The following is a 20,347-nucleotide window of genomic DNA, read 5'->3' as shown; positions in this document are numbered from 1 at the left end:
CAACATTTGGGATAGGGAGGGTATTTATCTAACTGGTGAGTTATAATGAACTTGTAACCAGATCTGGCATTGAACACAAAATAAGTGATAGCTAGTGCAAAAAGCATAGCACATAGCTAGTGCAAAGATTAGTTATAATTATTATTTACATCAAATAATGCAAAGTAGTAAAATGACATGAAAATTATTATGCATACATTTGGTGACGGGGCATAACTAAAAAATATAGCAGAGATCATCCAACACTGGAAAGGTGATATGCTCGTGAAGTTTACAGTGTGAGTACAATCAGAAATAGCATATCAGTCCAACTATGATAACTGTGACTTCAAGAAAATAAACTTCGAGTATTTTTTTTACATATGTAATTGGAGCATATGAATAAGCCATGTAACAGCACATACTCATTTGAGTAGTTTTTACTAAATGTTGTATGTTTCCCCATCGGACTATTTTTCTTGTGGCACACAGGTCTAGCTTTTGGATTCTTCCAACATGTCGAGCTCGTACCGAAGCAGGTGAGGTGTAGATTTGATTTATGAATGGACAGTGGGCCATAATAACACATTCGAGGAAATGTCATGTACGTTTGTGGTTTTTGGCAATCTCTTGTGGTGCGTTCTCTGTAGCTAATTGTTCGTGTATTATGTGGTAGACTCCAAAAGCTCTGTAGGCTCACTTTAGCCAACTAGTTAGCTAACGTTAGCCCGATGTCTCGACGAAATGGGAAGACATCTGGTATCAATATCGATGAAGTGCTCGCTTCTCTGTACTGTACTACACTGCAGACAATATCACCCCCCATACCCTGCTTGAATGAAATAATTGTTTCGTATCTAGCTAACTATCTACTGTATGTGGATAAGAAACATTTTTGCTCAAGCGTAGACACAACTATCATGTTTGTCTATTTCAGTGACTAACTATTAATAGTTAGAATTAAAACTCGATACATTTAAACTGAAGGAACACTAAAGGGCCATTTATTTCGAGGTTTTCAATGAACTAGGTAGTGGCTAACGTTAAACTGTTGAGGAAGGACTGGGCTAAGAGAATGCAGAACTTGTACTACCTAATTCCTCAAATGCAATTATGCAACTTAGGTTACTAACATACCCACATTCTCCACTGATCAAGTTATCACGACAAACTGAGACCACTTTAGACTAGAGACAGTCAAACCTGTGTGTTGTATTCAACTTAATGTCAGCTATTGATAATCCACAAGACAAGGAGAAATACAGACTAGCCTAATCAAGGTACAATGTTGGTATGTTGCATTACATTTGACCTATACAATGCAAATGCTGACAGGACATCCCTTTCAATCCTTGTAAGACAGGGGCAGTTCAAGCAGGACACACTCATTTACTTGATTTGAATCTATTTAGGGGCCTGCTATTTGTGGCTAAATAAAACTGTTCATATGCCTACTATGGTAACCTATTTTCTGTGATGGCTGAAATGTTGTCAAACTCAGGCTAGTAATTATAAAGTTTCCCTTGCTTTTAGGCTACTATTCACTTTTTTGCTTTTGGACTTTCTTGTTCCAGGAAAATAATGGATCCAACGTTATGATAATAGATCCAATGTTATGAAGGGCAACCCACTTTAGGGTTTAATTGTGACAGCAAAGCACTTTTGCCAAGTATTGAAGTTAGTGATCTGAGGTCAGGACTGGTGTCTCGTGAGGGCTGTTGCTTGATAATAAACAAATTAACTGTATTTCTCTTTGAATAGCGCCGAGCAACTTTGCTGATTGTCTGCAGTTTTAGAGGGAGCCATGACAAACAGGATGTAGCCGTCCAGGAAAAAGATAAATAGCTATTACAGGAGAAAGGCATACTAGATTGAAATCATAGTTTTTGCTTTGGTTCTCTTCAGTAGGTTAGAACAAAATCAGAACATCACATATATAGCTAGGCTAAGTAGGATGGACACAACTCTCTGATGTTGTATAGCCAACCCTGTCAGTTCTACATGCACCTCTTTCTATAAGCTAACACTGAGCGTTCAGCTTTAGCCAAATCCCTGCTGTATAGCCTAAGCCTTTAATACTTTTGGGCTAAATCACAACAATCAATAAACCCCAATCTATTTTGATTTCTTCTGGGAGAATCAATGCTTATTTTCCTGTTAGTGGTAATGTGGCCAAGGCTTTCGACTCTGTCAATCACCACATTCTTATTGGCAGACTCGACAGCCTTGGTTTCTCAAATGATTGCCTCGCCTGGTTYACCAACTACTTCTCTGATCAAGTTCAGTGTGTCAAATCGGAGGGCCTGTTGTCCGGACCTCTGGCAGTCTCTATGGGGGTGCCACAGGGTTCAATCCTCAGGCCGACTCTTTTCTCTGTATACATCAATGATGTTGCTCTTGCTGCTGGTGATTCTTTGATACACCTCTACGCAGACGACACCATTCTGTATACTTCTGGCCCCTCTTTGGACATTGTGTTAACTAACCTCCAGACAAGCTTCAATGCCATACAACTCTCCTTCCGTGGCCTCCAACTGCTCTTAAATGCAAGTAAAACTAAATGCATGCTATTCAACCGATCACTGCCCGCACCTACTCGCCCGTCCAGCATCACTACTCTGGACGGCTCTGACTTAGAATACGTGGACAACTACAAATACCTAGGTGTCTGGTTAGACTGTAACTCTCCTTCCAGACTCACATTAAGCATCTCCAATCCAAAATTAAATCTAGAATCGGCTTCCTATATCGCAACAAAGCATCCTTCACTCATGCTGCCAAACATACCCTCGTAAAACTGACCATCCTACCGATCCTCGACTTCGGTGATGTCATCTATAAAATAGCCTCCAACACTCTACTCAACAAACTGTATGTAGTCTATCACAGTGCCATCTGTTTTGTCACCAAAGCCCCATACACTACCCACCATTGCCACCTGTACGCTCTCGTTGGTTGGCCCTCGCTTCACACTCGTGGCCAAACCCACTCACTGGCTACAGGTTATCTACAAGTCTCTGCTAGGTAAAGCCCCGCCTTATCTCAGCTCACTGGTCACCATAGCAGCACCCACTCGTAGCACGCGCTCCAGCAGGTATATCTCACTGGTCACCCCCAAAGCCAATTCCTCCTTTGGTCGTCTTTCCTTCCAGTTCTCTGCTGCCAATGACTGGAACGAACTGCAAAAATCTCTGAAGCTGGAAACACTTATCTCCCTCACTAGCTTTAAGCACCAGCTGTCAGAGCAGCTCACAGATCATCTATAATTTAGCCCAAACAACTACCTCTTCCCCTACTGTATTTATTTATTTATTTTGCTCCTTTGCACCCCATTATTTATATTTCTACTTTGCACATTCTTCCACTGCAAATCTACCATTCCAGTGTTTTACTTGCTATATTGTATTTACCTCGCCACCATGGGCTTTTTTTTTGTTGCCTTTACCTCCCTTATCTCACCTCATTTGCTCACATTGTATATAGACTTATTTTTGTACTGTATTATTGACTGTATGTGTTGTTTATTCCATGTGTAACTGTGTTGTTGTATGTGTCGAATTGCTATGCTTTATCTTGGCCAGGCCGCAGTTGCAAATGAGAACTTGTTCTCAACTAGCCTACCTGGTTAAATAGAGGTAAAATATTTTTTTTTTTTTTTTTTTTAGCCTAACCACCACACCAATGGGTCCTGTGATTTGGCTTGATTGTCAGCTGATCATGACAGGAGAACAGACAGTCCGCATTGATCATGAGTTCACATAGGTATCACTGTACCCATGCAGTACAGCTGTCAGGAGGATGTTTGCACGTATAAGCTAGTGGCGGTACTGTATATCTAATGAGTAATTCAAGTGTTACAAACCATTAAAGGGGCATTCTGCCAAAGTCCCTCCATTTAATATGCTTTTTTGTACCATAAGAACAGTTGGAGCAGGTTGTATTGGTAAATTTGCATTTCAAAGACTGTTACCTTAGCAGCTGTCTGAGGTGGAAGTTGGACAAATCAATTATGTTGTACTGGGGGTCTATGGCTATTGGTACCAAGTTAGTGGGGAGTGGCAATTGGTCAGAACCCCCTCCTTTTCTAGCCACATTAATGGCCACATGAATGACGCCCCAGGGAATGTATAAGGTAAACACATGGAACTGTGCAGCCCTGTGTAGATTGCATCTTTCCTTCTCATAGATAAATAATCATATGAGTCTACCCACCTACAACACCCTCTCCTGTTTGTCAGTCTGCTACATGTGCATAATCTGAATGAGGCATTATGGGAATGTGTCCCTCCTTATTCTTCATGGGAGACATTAAGCCATGTCTGTATATTTTAAGATTTACATGAATGCAGCACACAGTATGCTTCTTACACCACAGCCTATATTGATGTTATTTTTCCCTTTCTTGTACAATTAAAGGATCCAGGAATTCAAGGTGGCCTTGAGTGAAGAGAAGCTAGACTTGAATGCACTCCGGGAACTTTGCTTCAGCGGTGAGAAAAAACTTTGCTTTAATCTCTAGAATGTAATTTTTTCATGTGTTTTTACTAAGTTTATGTTATTATGTCTCCATATTTTACTTTATCTTGTCCTGTATTCATCTTTTTTTTGTCATTCCTCCTTCTCTCCTCCACCCTCCTATCTCTCTCTCAGGTATCCCATTTGAAGGAGGCATCCGTGCACTTTGCTGGAAAGTGAGTTGCTCCACCCCTTTTAATAGACATCTACAGTATGTAGCATTAGTATTAGTTTCAGCCTGTTTTTCTAGTCTTATCTGTGAGTGATTGGGATTCTTATTTCGGATGACTTGCTTCCATGTTTCCAGGTCCTTCTTAACTACCTGCCTCTGGACCAGACGATGTGGGACTCCTTTCTCAAAAAGCAGAGGTAAAAACGTCTCCAGTACTGGTGGACATCAATTATTTATCAACAGGAGGAGATTAATTGAAATGTTCAGAATAAGAAATATGTGCACTTGCAAGACCGGTTTGAAATAGTGCTGTGCGATATGGCCCAAAACTCATATTTGTACTTGTTTCAAACTTATGGAAGATTCACGATATACAGTGATTTCGGACAGTGTTCAGACCCCTTCCCGTTTCCCACATTTTGTTACGTTACAGCCTTATTCTTAAATGGATTAAATAAATACAAATCCTCACCAATCTACACAAAATACCCCATAATGACAAAGCGAAAACCTTAATTAAAAAAAAAAACTTTTTCCCAATTTATAAAAAATTAAACAGAAATGGCTTATTTACATAAGTGTTCAGACTCTTTGCTATGAGACTTGAAATTGAGCTCAGGTGCATCCTGTTTCCATTGATCATCCTTGAGATGTTTTTACAACTTGATTGGATTCCACCTGAGGTAAATTCAATTGATTGGACATGATTTGGAAAGGCACACACCTGTTTATATAGGGTCCCACAGTTGACAGTGCGTGTCAGAGCAAAAACCAAGCCACGAGGTCGAAGGAAATGCCCGGAGATCTCTGAGACAGGATTGTATCCAGGCACAGATCTGGGTAAGGGTACCAAGAAGGTCCCTAAGAACACAGCATTAAAAGCGAACTGAGCAATCGGGGGAGAAGGGCCTTGGTCAGGGAGGTGACCAAGAACCCGATGGTCACTCTGACAGAGCATCAGAGTTCCTCTGTGAAGATGGGAGAACCTTCCAGAAAGACAACCATCTCTGCAGCACTCCACCAATTAAGCCTTTATGGTAGAGTGGCCAGACGGAAGCCACTCCTCAGTAAAAGGCAAACCAAGATTGAACTCTTTGGCCTGAATGCAAAGTTTCACGTCTGGAGGAAACTTGGCACCATCCCTACGGGGAAGCATGGGGGTGGCAGCATCATGCTTTGGGGATGTTTTTCAGCACCAGGGACTGGGAGACTACTCGGGATCGAGGGAAAGATGAATGGAGCAAAGTACAGAGAGATCCTTGATGAAAACCTGCTCCAGAGCACTCAGGACCTCAAACTGGGGTCAAAGGTTCACCTTCCAACAGGACAACAACACTAAGCACACTGCCAAGACAATGTAGGAGTGGCTTCGGGACAAGTCTCTAAATGTCCTTGAGTGGCCCAGCCAGAGCCCGGACTTGAACCCGATCGAACATTTCTGGAGAGACCGGAAAATACTTGTGCAGCAACACTCCCCATCCAACCTGACAGAGCTTGAGAGGATCTGCAGAGAAGAATGGGACAAACTCCCCAAATACAGGTGTGCCAAGCCTTTGGCGTCGTACAAATCAAATTGTATTGGTCACATATACATGGTTAGTAGATGTTAATGCGTGTGTAGCGAAATGCTTGTGCTTCTAGTTCCGACCGTGCAGTAATATCTAACAAGTAATCTATCAATTTCATAACAACTACCTCATACACACAAGTGTAAAGGAATTAATAAGAATATGTACATTAAATATATGGATGAGAGCTGGCCGTGCGGCATTGGCAAGGTGCAGTAGATGGTATAGAGTACAGTATATACATATGAGATGAGTAATGTAGGGTATGTAAACATTATATAAAGTGGCATTGTTTAAAGTGACTAGTGATACATTTATTACATCCAATTTTTAATTATTAAAGTGGCTAGAGATTTGAGTAAGTATGTTGGCAGCAGCCACTCAATGTTAGTGATGGCTGTTTAACAGTCTGATGGCCTTGAGATAGAAGCTGTTTTTCAGTCTCTCGGTCCCAGCTTTGATGCACCTGTACTGACCTCGCCTTCTGGATGATAGCGGGGTGAACAGGCAGTGGCTCGGGTGGTTGTTGTCCTTGATGGTCTTTTTGGCCTTCCAGTGACATTGGGTGCTGTAGGTGTCCTGGAGGGCAGGTAGTTGGCCCCCGGTGATGCGTTGTGCAGACCCCACTACCCTCTGGAGAGCCTTACGGTTGTGGGCGGTGCAGTTACCGTACCAGGTGGTGATACAGCCCGACAGGATGCTCTCGATTGTGCATCTGTAAAAGTTTGTGAGTGTTTTTGGTGACAAGCCGAATTTCTTCAGTCTCCTGAGGTTGAAGAGGCGCTGCTGCGCCTTCTTCACCACGCTGTCTGTGTGGGTGGACCATTTCAGTTTATCCGTGATGTGTACGCAGAGGAACTTAAAACTTTCCACCTTCCCCACTACTGCCCCGTCGATGTGGATAGGGGGTTGCTCCTCTGCTGTTTCCTGAAGTCCACGATCATCTCCTTTGTTTTGTTGACTTTGAGTGTGAGGTTATTTTCCTGACACCACACTCCGGGGTCCCTCACCTCCTCCCTATAGGCCTTCTCATCGTTGTTGGTAATCAAGCCTACCACTGTTGTGTTGTGTGCAAACTTGATGATTTGAGTTGGAGGCGTGCATGGCCACACAGTCATGGGTGAACAGGGAGTACAGGAGAGGGCTGAGAACGCACGCTTGTGGGGCCCCAGCGTTCAGGATCAGCGGGGTGGAGATGTTGTGGGGGCGGCCTGTCAAAGTCCAGGAGCCAGTTGCACAGGGCGGGGTCGAGACCCAGGGTCTTGAGCTTAATGATGAGTTTGGAGGGTACCCAAGAAGACTTGAGGCTGTAATCGCCGGCATAGGTGCTTCAACAAAGTACTGAGTAAATGGGTCTGAATACTTATGTAAATGTCATATTTCAGTTTATTTGTTATAAATTTGCAACAATTGTAAAAAACTGTGTTTGCTTTGTCCTCATGATATTGTGTGTAGATTTATGAGGGGAAAAAACAATTTAGTCCATTTTAGAATAAGGCTGTAACGTAACAAAATGTGGAAAAAGTCAAGGGGTCTGAATATTTTCTGAATGTATCTCAATTTACTTTTTTCTCCTAATAAGCTTTGTTGTACAATTTAAGGTCAAATACACTGCATTTAAAACAGTCAGCAATAATCTAATGAATTCAGAGCTTGGTAAATTATACCTAGGCTGAATATATTCCTTCCACAACCATAAGACCCACTAATCATTACATTATTTTATCAAAATAGTTGTACTTGCTTTTTTTGTTGTTGCAATAATCACTGATCTGGCTTTCAGGTCTGTCTATTAAAATGCCCTTTTTGTTACAAATGTAACCAGAACCATGCATAATGAACAGTTGCTAATAATGCAGCAGGTGTTTTAGAAAATTATAAACAATCTCTCAAGCACAAGCCCATGTGATAGTGAGTAGCCAGCTAATATTTATATTTCAAATTTAGCCAACTTGGATCTAGGTATAATTAAGCTCTGAATTCCAGCTAACCAGGCAAAACAGTTGGACAGAAGGTTGTGTTCATAACTATACATCTCAAAGTGTTTAAAAGGATGCTAGCCTGTTCACTTTGTTCAGATGTTGAAATCAAGTGGCCTTCCTTAATTCTCAGAATGAGAACAAGTTGCCAATTACTTATAATTGTTTTATGCTTATTGCACATGTATAAAACACAGACTAAACAGCTAGTATAACAATCTTTATTTGACTAAAATGCTGCTAGCGATACATGGTACCGTAATGCGCACGCTCAACAAACTGAGCATACATTTTCCAGAATGAATATTCATTGGTACATCAATTTTAGTCGTTTCTGGTCTAAATTTGAGTAGTTGAAACATTAACAGGTGTGGTTCGAAAGGTTAAATTCTCCTCTATTATAGTAAAATAATGTCTCCATATGTTTTGGTGTCCATATGACCGATTTCTGTTGAACCAAACCTAAAATGCAAATAGCGTGTTGAAACGGTTTGTCAGAGAGGTGATCTCTCACCTTTGTTGAGTGTAGAGGGAGGGAATGGATGAAAGAGGCAAAATGAGAGGTTTCACTCTCGCAAAAATCTATCGCCTGCCTTCCCACCTTTGGAACAACGACTCCCATTGTTAGGGCGGAGACATGAGAATCCCGTCATTATATACAGATCTCTGGTGTAAATGGGTAGGTGCACAGAAAGACAAAATGAGAACAAGCGGTCATAAACGCTCATAAAACGAAAAATATGAAACTTGATTCAGGCATTTGGAAAATCGAATTAATTCGATATCTCCCAGCCCTAGTCTGAATGGTTAAAGAGAAAATTAAACCATCTCTAGATGTAGTGACTTTTGACTCAGTCCTTTGAGGCGTTTTTATATAGAGCATGAAAACATGAACTGATCAAGACTGAGCCACTTTGTATATCCTTCCATCTCAGCCTTTTAATCAATGACAGAATTATACCTTGGTAACTAACCAATTCTTGGTGAAGTATATCCCCCCTGTCTCACTGGAGTTTACTTTGGGAATCTTTTTTTAGATTTTACCAAGCATTCCTAGACACCAGCTGATTCATAATGGAACCTGGCCTATTAAAATATCAAACTAGAACACAACACACCCGGCTCAGGACAGCTATATCGGGTCGGCTCTGGACAGGGGATACGGTGGTGGCGATTCTGCTTCTTCTATTGGCTCCCTCCTCACTGAATTATTGAAATCCTTTGACTGTTTGATTGAGCCTGCCTGGAATGCTTTGAATGGCCCCGTCCCGAAACGGCCCCAAGTCAATTCAGAATTCTGTTGGTATAAGAAATATGGCAGCATGTCCATGATGATGTCATTTTGCTGAGTCTAGTAAATTTCACTAAGTCTAATTGTCGGTCAAATTGAACTCCTGAAATGAAACCATTAGGATTAGCTGACCTCCGATAGTCCCTGACTCTTGCGTTAATCCACAGGCGTCGAGATACAACATTTTAGAACCTTGTTTAATTCTGTGCCCACAGGGAGGGTTATTCCCAGTTCCTGAAGGAGATGATTATCCAGCCCGGCATTGCTAAGGCCAACCTGGGCCTCTCCAGAGAGGACGTGACCATGGAGGACCACGTGAGTTCCTCCTCTCCCTCCTTCTTTACCCCCCCCAAAATAGACCAATTTCCTACTCTGATACACACCGCTTGGTTGTCTCGGCTAATACGCAGGAACTTTCACCGAATTTTCCCATACATTATTTTACCTTTTTTCTTTCTGACTTTCTTTCAATCTCTCAGCCTCTCAACCCCAGCCCAGAGAGCAAGTGGAACAACTACTTCAGAGACAACGAGGTGCTGCTGCAGATTGATAAAGATGTCAGGTAGGTAGCTTGGCAACAAGCTAGGCCCTTCTTTAGCTGACTGTGAAGTGAATATCTCCTTGTATTATAAGTAACTTGTCCTCCAGAGCAGTGGCGAGCATTAATGAATAGTCTATTAATGTATTCCAGTAGCCTGTCATGGAATACCATCTCTAAATAGGCAGAAGGTCAGCAGCAGTGGCTCTCTCTCATGGAAGGAAGTCTTCTATTCCACAAAGGAACAAAGAGGATTATAACTATTAAGTGCTAACTAACTAATGTATTTCTGTAATGGCAGGCGTCTGTACCCAGACATGGCCTTCTTCCAGTGGCCCACAGACTACCCCTGCCAGCTGATCCTGGACCCCCAGAATGACTATGAGACCCTCAGGTGCCGTGTGGAACAGACCACCCTCAAGGCCCAGACCGTGGACCGCAACCGCAGCGGGGTCACCAACGTGAGTCTGACCATCAGAGAGAATGTGTGTGTCTGTTTCATTTGGCAGGTAGCCTAGCAGTTGAGCGTTGGTGCACTAACCGAAAGGTTACTGGTTCGAATCGCCGACTAGTTTAAATATCTGTCGACGTGTCCTTGAGCAAGGCACTTTACCCTAATAGCTCCGGTAAGTCGCTCTGGAAAAGAGCGTCAGCTAAATGACTAAAATGCAAAATGTGACGAGGAATACCTGTGTAAGAATGCTGTTTATCGACTACAGCTCAGCCTTCAACACCATAGTGCCCTCCGAGCTCATCACTAAACTCAGGGCCCTGTGTCTGAAACCCGCCCTGTGCAACGGTGTCCTAAATTTCCTGACGGGCCGACCCCTGGTGGTGAAGGTAAGCAACAACACCTCTGCTACGCTGATCCTCAAAACATTGATCCCCTCCTGTACTCCCTGTTCACCCACGACTGCGTGACCACGCACGCCTCCAACTGAATCATCAAGTTTGCTGACGACACAACGGTGTTAGACCTGATTACCAACAACGACGAGACGGCCTACAGGGAAGAGGGGATTGCCCTGGCAGAGTGTTGCCAGGAAAATAACCTCCCTCAACGTCAACAAAACGAAGGAGCTGATCCTGGACTACAAGAGACAACAGAGAGAGCACATCCACATCGACACGCCCCCATCCACATCGATGGTGCCCCAGTGGAGAGGGTCAAAAGCTTCAAGTTCCTCGGTGTGCACATCACTGAGGACCTCAAATGGTCAGATCACACCGACAGTGAAGAAATTCGGCTTTGCTCCTTAGACCCTCAGGAATTTCTACAGATGCACAATTGAGAGCATCCTGTCAGGCTGTATCACCGCCTGTTAGAGCAATTGCACCGTCCGCAACCGCAGGGCTCTCCAGAGGCTGGTGCAGTCAGCCCAACGCGTAACCTGGTGCACACTGCCTGCCCTCCAGGACATCTTCAGCACCCGGTGTCACAGGAAGGCCAAGAAGATCATCTAAGGACCTCAGCCACCCGAGCCACAGCCTGTCCACCCCGCTGACATCTAGAAGGTGGAGACAGTACTGGTGCATCAAAGCTGGGACCGAAAGACCGATAAACAGCTTTTATCTCAAAGCCATCAGACTGTTATACAGTCACCGCTAGACTGCCTCCGTCCAGTACCTTGCCCTCTGCCGGTAGCATACTCTTCCCGTTAGTCCCTGTCACTAGCCGGCTACCACCGGGTACTCTACCCTGCATCTTAGGGACTGCTGCCCTATGTACATATAGTCATTGAACACTGGTCACTTTAATAATGTTTACATACTATTTATACAGTATATCTACTGCTATTCAAAATATTTGATCATTAAAAAAAATTGATTATTGTGCTTGTTTGCATTGATTAATGCAAAGGAACTAGGAACATATGCATTACACTGCAACTGACATAACACCTGCTAAACTGTATATGCATCCAAGAATATTTGATTTGTCAATGCTTCCACTCCCATAGGCGGCAGGGTGACCTTGTTTAGGTAACAATAGGGAAAACACTATTCAGTTGGCAGTAGTGCTGACTCTACTACCCTGTGTTATGTTCATTCCCCCACCCTACTTTTCTGCTTTAAGTAATGCGGTCACGATGCACAAGCAGTGGTGAGTATGCAAGGTCTCGGCAAGTTTGGCAAGGGGGATACTACAAAGCAGGATCAATGAGTTGGCCAGCTAACTTGCCTAAATATTCTGAAATTATTTTTTATTTTTTAGAAAGTTGAGTTTGAAATGGGCATGGTGTAATTAACTCGAACAACACAAAACACATCTAAGTTTAGCTTTCTTAATGAACTAGAAAATCAATAGTTATTTCTGGTTGTTTATTGAAGTTAGCTGGCTAACTCATTGATTCTGCTTTGTAGTATACCCCTCTGATATTGGCTTGATAACCCTATTTGACTTATGGGTGTATTCGGCGTGTGTCCATTTCCATTCTATAACAATTAACTAGAATTTGAATTAGAATATTTATGGATTCCCCTCCCCTCGCTTGGATTCCCCCAGTTTTTGGACTGGGCCTAACCCCCCCCTCTCTCCTACCCATTCTCCCCTCTCCTCGCTACACACCCTTTCCCCTCTTTACCTCCCCCCTCTTCAGGTGAGCTCCCCGGGCAAGGCCCTCAACCTGTACCCTTCCAACGAGTACGAGGTGCTGCCCAATGGCTGCGAGGCCCACTGGGAGGTGGTGGAGCGCATCCTGTTCATCTACGCTAAGCTCAACCCGGGCATCGCCTACGTGCAGGGCATGAACGAGGTGGTGGGACCCCTCTACTATACCTTCGCTACCGACCCCAACGACAAGTGGAGAGGTGGGTGGAGGTGTCTTGGGAGCAGAGTAGAAGATGCCTCTGTAGTGTAGATGGACTAATAAAGTACTATTCTGTTGTATTAATGGCAAATATCAGCTCTATTTGCTGCAACTTCTCTCTGATAGTCCCATTGCACTAGTCTCTGCATCAGAGTGCTAATGTTCTGTGATGGAATGGGTGTTCTGTGATGGAATGGGTGTTCTGTGATGGAATGGGTGTTCTGTGATGGAATGGATCAGGCTAACTGATTCAGCACTGCCAGCTAGAGGACAAATGAGGGACCCCCCCTTCTTCCCGATCACTTCTAATTCTCAGATATTTATTGCTTGACCTCCATTTAGAAGTATTTTATTGTCTGTCATATATAGACAGACAGACACAATTGACACTAGTTAGGGCACGATTGACTGATTGATTGACTGGTTTACTAATTGACCGTCCAACCAATCAGAGCACGCCGAGGCGGACACCTTCTTTTGTTTCACCAACTTGATGTCTGAGAACCGGGACATGTTCATCAAGAGTCTGGACGACTCACAGTGCGGCATCACCTACAAGATGGAGAGTGTCTACTCCATGCTCAAGGAGAAGGACATGGAGCTCTACATTAAACTGGTGAGCGAGGGACTCCTGGGCCCAGTCCCAAAGCCATCCCTATGCACTTTCCCTGGGCCCTTGTTGAGTCGTCTTCACGGCTCTGAAAGGATACAAGTTCATAGGGATATGGGGGGGAGTGGTATAGGGGGGTTACACATTTGATCTGTTTACCTATTCATTTTCCCCATGCACCTCCTAATCAAAACCAAGACTTCATTTGATGAATTCATTTAGGGGGATAATGTTATGATGTTTGTAGTTATTATGGAGGCTAGTTCAATCTTTCAACCCCCTAACTCCCTTCTCTTTAACAGCAGGAGCAGAACATCAAGCCTCAGTACTTCACCTTCCGCTGGCTGACCCTGCTGCTGTCTCAGGAGTTCCTCCTGCCCGACGTCATCCGCATCTGGGACACGCTCTTTTCCGACCAGGACCGCTTCAACTTCCTCATCCTGGTCTGCTGCGCCATGCTCGTGTGAGTTCCCGTATGTCCTCCCTAGCCACGAACCACAGCCCTCTGGGCTGGAACACCCCTAATCCCAGATTGACCCCAGCCCCAATTCCCCAAGTCTGTTGAATTGAACATGGACAAGAATGCAATGCAATTCCAGAATTCACTTGAATTAGGGTGGAATTGGACAGTAGTAAGATACGTTTCTGCATCTTACCATATGATATGCATTGTTTGTTATTTCTGTTCTGATTAGCATGCCTGTCCTGTGTGGTTTCAGACTGATTCGAGATCAGTTGCTGGCGGGAGACTTCACGATCAACATGAGACTGCTGCAGGTAAGACCATCTGAAAGGATCTATTCAAATACAGTGGGGCCAATGTAGGTAATGTTTTAGGCGACTAAGGTGTTTTTACTTGACGTTTTAGCTGATTGTCTCTGGTCTTCTTCAGGACTACCCCATCTCAGATGTTCACACCATCCTGGCCAAGGCCAAGGAGCTTCAGGATGGGTCATAGCCACCCCTACCTCCCGGAGGATGCACCATTAAACTGATAACCCTGGGCACAACAAAGGAGGGAGAGGAAGACACCTGGCGCCGGGTTGGTGCAAGGTTGGTCGGAGAAACCAAACTCAGTACTTAGGCTTGTCGTCTCACTCTCACGGCCTGACAGTTTTTCCACTGGGAGGGTGTGTGGCCTCAAGCTATTTATTTTTGCACTGAACACTTGAAAAGAAGTGTACAAATCTGCATATATGAAGCAGAGAAACCACAGTAACGATTACAACAGAAGTATCATTATAAAGTCTGCCAGGGCTAATATAACACTCCCAGGGTTTTTTTCAGGGTGTTTCTTTTTAGTGGGTTGGGAATAACTTTTTTTTTTACTGTCTTAAGTTAAGTCTTTTTTTATCATTAAGATGAAATATAATACTACCTTGTAAAGACTAACCACAACAACAACAACAAAAAATGTTGCCACAGGGTTTGCTTTAAAGTATAGATTGTTATGACATTGGGCCTCAACGCAAGCATCCTCTCTCCGTTTTCATGACCGTGCTCAGATATTTACTCTACGCACATGAGCTACACGTCGACAGTTTATAGCTGGTTGTAACATGATTTCGTGTCTATGGAATCGCCAATATTAATGTATGTTTGCTGTCAAACCAATGGGATGTGAAACTTGTTTTATAATTTTTTGGGTGTGTCATGTAGCAGAAGCTCTTATCCAGAGCGACTTACAGGTGCAATTAGGGTTAAGTGCCTTGCTCAAGGGCACATCGGCAGATGTATCACCTAGTCGGCTTCTGAATTCGAACCAGCGACCTTTCGGTTACTGTCCTAACGCTCTTAACCACTAGGCTACTTGCCGTCCAACCCACTAACCTAACTGAAATTGATACATTGATGACGATGATAAGGTTGCTTTTGATGTGAGGGCATTACTAAGCAAACAAAACAAATCAATTCAATTGGGCATTCATTTTTTAATAATATATTTTGACCTATCTCTGTTCGCATTGAGTGGCCAGAATAAACCAGAATACATTAAACATGAATGACATCTGGTAAATGAAGCGTAACACATTTTGCTCTGCATACTGTAAGATTATTACAGAGAACAAATGATTGATAATAGTAGCTGAGTATTTATCATGGATAAATGACTGACATTGAAAGGCTATGATGATAACATTTATGTATTCACATAATGGAGTTGACAGTTAAGAGTTGAAAAATAACAGAGTTGATTACTTAAAATCACTATGATTGAATGTTATAGATTTTTTTTTTTTTTACGCTAACACTTACCACAAAGCTAAGACACCCTTGAAATGTATTTACCTTTTCAAACAGTTGGACCTGCATAATAATGTGATACTTTAAAGTACACAGATAATGACTTGCTTTGTTTTCATCAATATTGTGAGAATGATACAACACTTACCTTTTTACTGTTTGCGTTTCAGTTTTATTAGCATTCCCTAGAAATTCCAAGTATCACCATCCCTTTCAGTGGCAAGATGGTATCAGTCTACATTCTTTTCTTTTTTTTTTTTATATATCTTTTTCTCCCCAATTTCATGGTCTCCAATTGTCTCATAGCTGCAACTCCCGTACAGTCTCGGGAGAGGCGAAGGTCGAGAGCCGTGCGTCCCCCGAAACACAACCCAACCAACTACTTCTTGACACAATGCTCACTTAACCCAGAAGCCATCAGCACCAATGTGTCGGAGGAAATACTGTACACCTGGCGACCGTGCACTGTGCCCGGCCCGCCAAAGGAGTCGCTAGTGCGCGATTGGACAAGGACATCCCTGCAGGCCAAACCCTCCCCTAACCCGGACGACGCTGGGCCAATTGTGCGCCACCCCATGGGTCTCCCAGGACGCTGCCGGCTGCGACAGAGCCTGGACTCAAACCCAGAATCTCTAGTGGCACAGCTACTGTTGCACTGCGATGCAGTGTCTTAGACCACTGCGCCACTCGCGAGGCTTCAGTCTACATTCTAACACTATTTCAGTAGCAAGATGGTATTAGTCTACATTCTAACACTATTTCAGTAACAAGATGGTATCTTCCTACTGAAAAATTGCTTAGACAGGAATTGGTACAAATTGACAGTCTGTGACTAGCGATGGTTCAATGTGGCTTTATTGTACTAAAGTGAGGTAGTAAGAGATACTGTGCTGAGTATTTTGACACACTCTGAATGAAATGGGAACACTCCTAGTTCAAACAACTTGGCTTGGTCGATCAGTGTGTCTATAATCATGTCTTGATCTTAAAGGCCCAGTGCAGTCAAAAACTTGATTTGCCTGTGTTTTATATATATTTCCACACCGAGGTTGGATTCATACTGACATTGTGAAAATTATGATAATGCCCTTTTAGTGTAAGAGCTGTTTGAAAATACTTCCTGAAATTTCAGCTTGTTTTGGTGTGAGGGAGTTTTGGCCTTCCATGGTGACATCACCATGTGGTGAATTGGTTAATAGACCAATAAGAAAGATTTCCAAACCTCTCTGCCAATAACAACTAGTTTTCAGTTCCCCCTCCCTAGTCAGAACACTCCCTGACAGTCTTAGTCAAATTCTTGCTTGAGAAATTGCCCTTTGCTAAGAAGCTATTTTTTTCTTTTTGACCATTTTATTTTAAAACAATCACAGTAAGGTACTTAATTGTTACCTAGAAATTATTTGATACTGATGTGGGGGGGACAAAAAAACAGCTGCATTGAACCTTTAATAAATGTATATAAACAGTGAAAAATTCCCCCTTGAAGGTTCAGTAATGACAAAGAAGGAAAATCTTGTCTTCCTGTGATTCACAAACGTTTGTTGTCAATGATGAATGGTTTATGGTTCTCTAACATTTTCTCATTCTTGTCTTGCTCTATCACAATTTTTTTCCTTTCCTTTTTTCATTTTCCATTTTTCCATGGCTCTTGCCTTTCTCCCACCTCTTCCTCCCCTCCTTGCCCTGTGATTTTGAGGGCTTGTCCAGGATAGGGCTAGCAGCAAGACAGTAGGCCCCGTGCCACAGTCAGCCTGCCAACCGCCATGCACTGCCATTCTCCCTCTTATCATATCGCTCTGTTACTCATCCAGCAGACATTCAATTTTTGGACCACAAACTATCTGTTTTACAGCTATATTGAGACTGTTTTAGAAAGCAGCTCACTGCCTCTGGTCTCTCATCTCTGCCAACCATTTGACGGTAGACAGCAAATCCTATGTGGCAAAAAGCTACTATAATTGTGGACTTGAGAATAACAGGGCTAGATAGGGAGAATGCATAGTCATCATGAAATATAAGAATATATTTTGTAATCCTGCATGTCGATGGCTTTTTCTGTAACATTTTTCCTCCGTTGAATTTAACATGGCTGAACAGTCTTTTGTCGTTGTCTGTTTGTTACTCGCACCACATTGTCCTTGGTGTCAGAGGAATGTTTGTCATGCCACTGCTACACAGGGCAACAATGTAAATTGTCCAGCGTGTTGTGCTCTGATTTGACATATCCTTCATTGTCTTAAAATGTGGAAGGACAACATTGCATTGTTGCCAGTGGCGATTATATAAATCTGTATAGTGATTACATCAGGAATTTGACAATGCGACGTGTAGCCATATTCTCTAAGGGTTCTTCTTTGTGTATTTTCAGGCCCTTTTATAATAAATGCCAAGTGCGCAACAAGTACAGTTTTTACTTTACACCCTTTCCCCGTGTTGCTTTCCCTCATTTCTCCCATTCTTCTCTCTTCCTCTTTCTGTCCATCTCTCTCCCTTCTGTCCAACTCTCTCTTTCCACTCTCACGTTCTCCACCCCCTCAGTGCTGTGGTTTAATGTGGCCAGCAGTGTGGGGTTATTAGTAACACATGGGGGTGTTTCCTCCATCCATATTGGTTTTGTAAGGTGAGGTCACCAATGGCTCTGCATCTGATGAAAAGGGAGCGGAGCACGCTGGCAGAAGAAACATGTGGGGGCGTGAAGCGGTGTAAGAGGGGAGAGAATGGGACGCAGGCTCTTCGCTGCAGAGCTCTGAAGTCTGTAGGCTAGGCCAGGAAGAAAAACAATATTTTGAAAAGTATTAAAAGATTTATGAGGTTTATATTGGCTACACCCACCACAAAGATGGTGTCGTTGTTTAGCAGACAAGTGGGTTAAGTAAAGCAGAACAATAGTAGTCCCACCATTTTCAAAGTTGATTTTGATTTGCTTTCGCAAAATAAAATAAAGGCATGTGAACTTGGTCCATCTGGTTCTTGGTAATGGGCATCATAGCGAATTTGTAGACAACTGACAGGTCAGAAAGTTCAGCTTCTCTCGTGGTAACTCTCTAAAATCCTTTACATGAGAGACATGCTACCAGTCAAACGGTTTCCGGTGGAAAACTGTAGAAACAGTATTTTTGTTTACAGTCATGATGATTCTGATTGGTTGACTGACTGGGGACAAAATGGTCGCTCCTCTCATCCAACAACCATATTTATCAGAGTGCATTGTGGGTAGTTGGTGACCGAGGTGAGTAGCAGCATGGGGTTGTAGCATGTGTCCACTTGCCTGGCACAGCAAGGTTTCTGATACAAACTGCTTCCTCTCACCCCTTCTGTTTAATATCTTGTGAAATAGGAGGGAAAAGAGAGGTGTCATGTTTAGATCGATTGTCTGTGCTTTAAGGGCTCTTAGCCAAGGGAGACTTAATCCCAACTGCATCTTCCCTGGTGAATTTGAGGGACTGGCTGAGTTCCAAAGCTTCTAAATCACTTCCTTTCCATGTGATGTCTCCTCCCTCTCCTTAAAGGAAAATTCCACCACGAAACTATATTTTGGTATTTGTTTCATTAGTCCATTTTTGATATAGTCCTAAAAATGTTTTGCATGTCAGCAATCAAGTTTTCAAGATGTATAACTTTCAATATACAGAAATACAGCTGGTATGATAAAGGCATCACACCGGCTGTATTTTAAAAGTTATATATTTTGAAAACTTGATTGCTGACATGCAAAACATGCTAGCGCCTTGCCCTAGCGCCGACCTCGTGTTCACAGAGCTGAAAGGACAAAACCATGAATTCCAATTTAATTCACTCAATTCAGGTCATAAATTGACCTCAAACCCCTAGTAGGGAGTGCTCTACAAATCTGTAAAGGTGTAGCAGTACTTTTTGTTGTTGCTTTTTTCACTCATCTCATGTGCCTGAACAACAAATGCAAGAAAGAATGATTTGTCTTTTTTGTTTACATTTTGCTGTATTTTTGGGTGGGGGGGGGTTTATGTGGGGGGGTTTTGGATTAGCTTTTGCAGAGGCAGCAGCTATTCATCCTGGGTCCACAAAAAACACGACAAGTAACAAAACACTGATAGACAAGGACAGTCACACAAGGGTGGGATGGCGAGAAAGCGAGTCAGAATGAATGTCTAGCAGATAAATAACTTTTCTCCTAACTTATTATATATTTGTGTGGCGGGAAACACCAGTCTCTGGTTATTTACATCAATCTTTACTCTGTCTCTTTCTAATGATTATCTTATTGCTACTATGTAACATTTGTATTGCTACCATGTTAAAAAATATTAACCATGGCCAGCATTGGTCTAAGGGATGTTGTAAACTGAAGTAGCTTTTTCAAGCTGGGATAGGAAGCGTCCACATCTGATAAGTTATTTTTCATGTGTACTCTGCTCTATGTATTTTCATCTGAAACAGTTGAACTCTTTATGAACCGTGTGTGTTTGTTCGTATGCATAAGTGTATGCTGTGTGTGTATGCGTGTCTGTCTGTATGACACTCTTCTCTTGTTTTTTTGCATGACTACGTTTTTGTATTGGTATATACAGTATCTTAGTATTGGAGTTCTATACTGGTTTTTACAGTGTTTGCAACTGCACAATAAATATTTCAATGGTGGTTTAAATCAAATAATTGTGAGAT

General features: G+C 42.7%; 1 protein-coding gene across 2 annotated transcripts; it reads left to right on the top strand.

Annotated features, from left to right (window-relative positions):
* Nucleotides 1-452: 452 nt before the first annotated feature.
* Nucleotides 453-20,323, top strand: LOC112080613 (TBC1 domain family member 13-like). Of its 2 annotated transcripts, none has more exons than XM_024146445.2 (12): nt 453-518; nt 4,396-4,469; nt 4,630-4,670; nt 4,802-4,863; nt 9,720-9,819; nt 9,984-10,066; nt 10,344-10,503; nt 12,643-12,853; nt 13,305-13,468; nt 13,768-13,925; nt 14,182-14,239; nt 14,355-20,323. In XM_024146445.2, the coding sequence occupies exons 1-12, from the start codon at nt 496-498 to the stop codon at nt 14,418-14,420; spliced, it is 1,200 nt and encodes a 399-aa protein (XP_024002213.1). In that variant the 5' UTR covers nt 453-495; the 3' UTR covers nt 14,421-20,323. The 2 variants fall into 2 exon arrangements, with proteins under 2 accessions (XP_024002213.1, XP_024002212.1); XM_024146444.2 differs by having other exon boundaries at nt 13,765-13,925.
* Nucleotides 20,324-20,347: the final 24 nt, after the last annotated feature.

This window comes from Salvelinus sp. IW2-2015, unplaced genomic scaffold (assembly GCF_002910315.2).
Source record: "Salvelinus sp. IW2-2015 unplaced genomic scaffold, ASM291031v2 Un_scaffold16393, whole genome shotgun sequence".
NCBI classification, from domain to species: domain Eukaryota; kingdom Metazoa; phylum Chordata; class Actinopteri; order Salmoniformes; family Salmonidae; genus Salvelinus; species Salvelinus sp. IW2-2015.
The sequence above is the reverse complement of the archived record's forward strand: the minus strand, read 5'-3'. Positions and strand labels throughout refer to the sequence as shown.

Coding starts and splice junctions, on each gene's coding strand:
- LOC112080613 (XM_024146444.2), top strand. CDS start 496: ATGTCGAGCTCGTACCGAAGCAG. Junction 4,864..9,719: donor TCCTTTCTCAAAAAGCAGAG/GTAAAAACGTCT, acceptor CTGTGCCCACAG/GGAGGGTTATTCCCAGTTCC. Junction 13,469..13,764: donor TGGAGCTCTACATTAAACTG/GTGAGCGAGGGA, acceptor TCTCTTTAACAG/CAGGAGCAGAACATCAAGCC.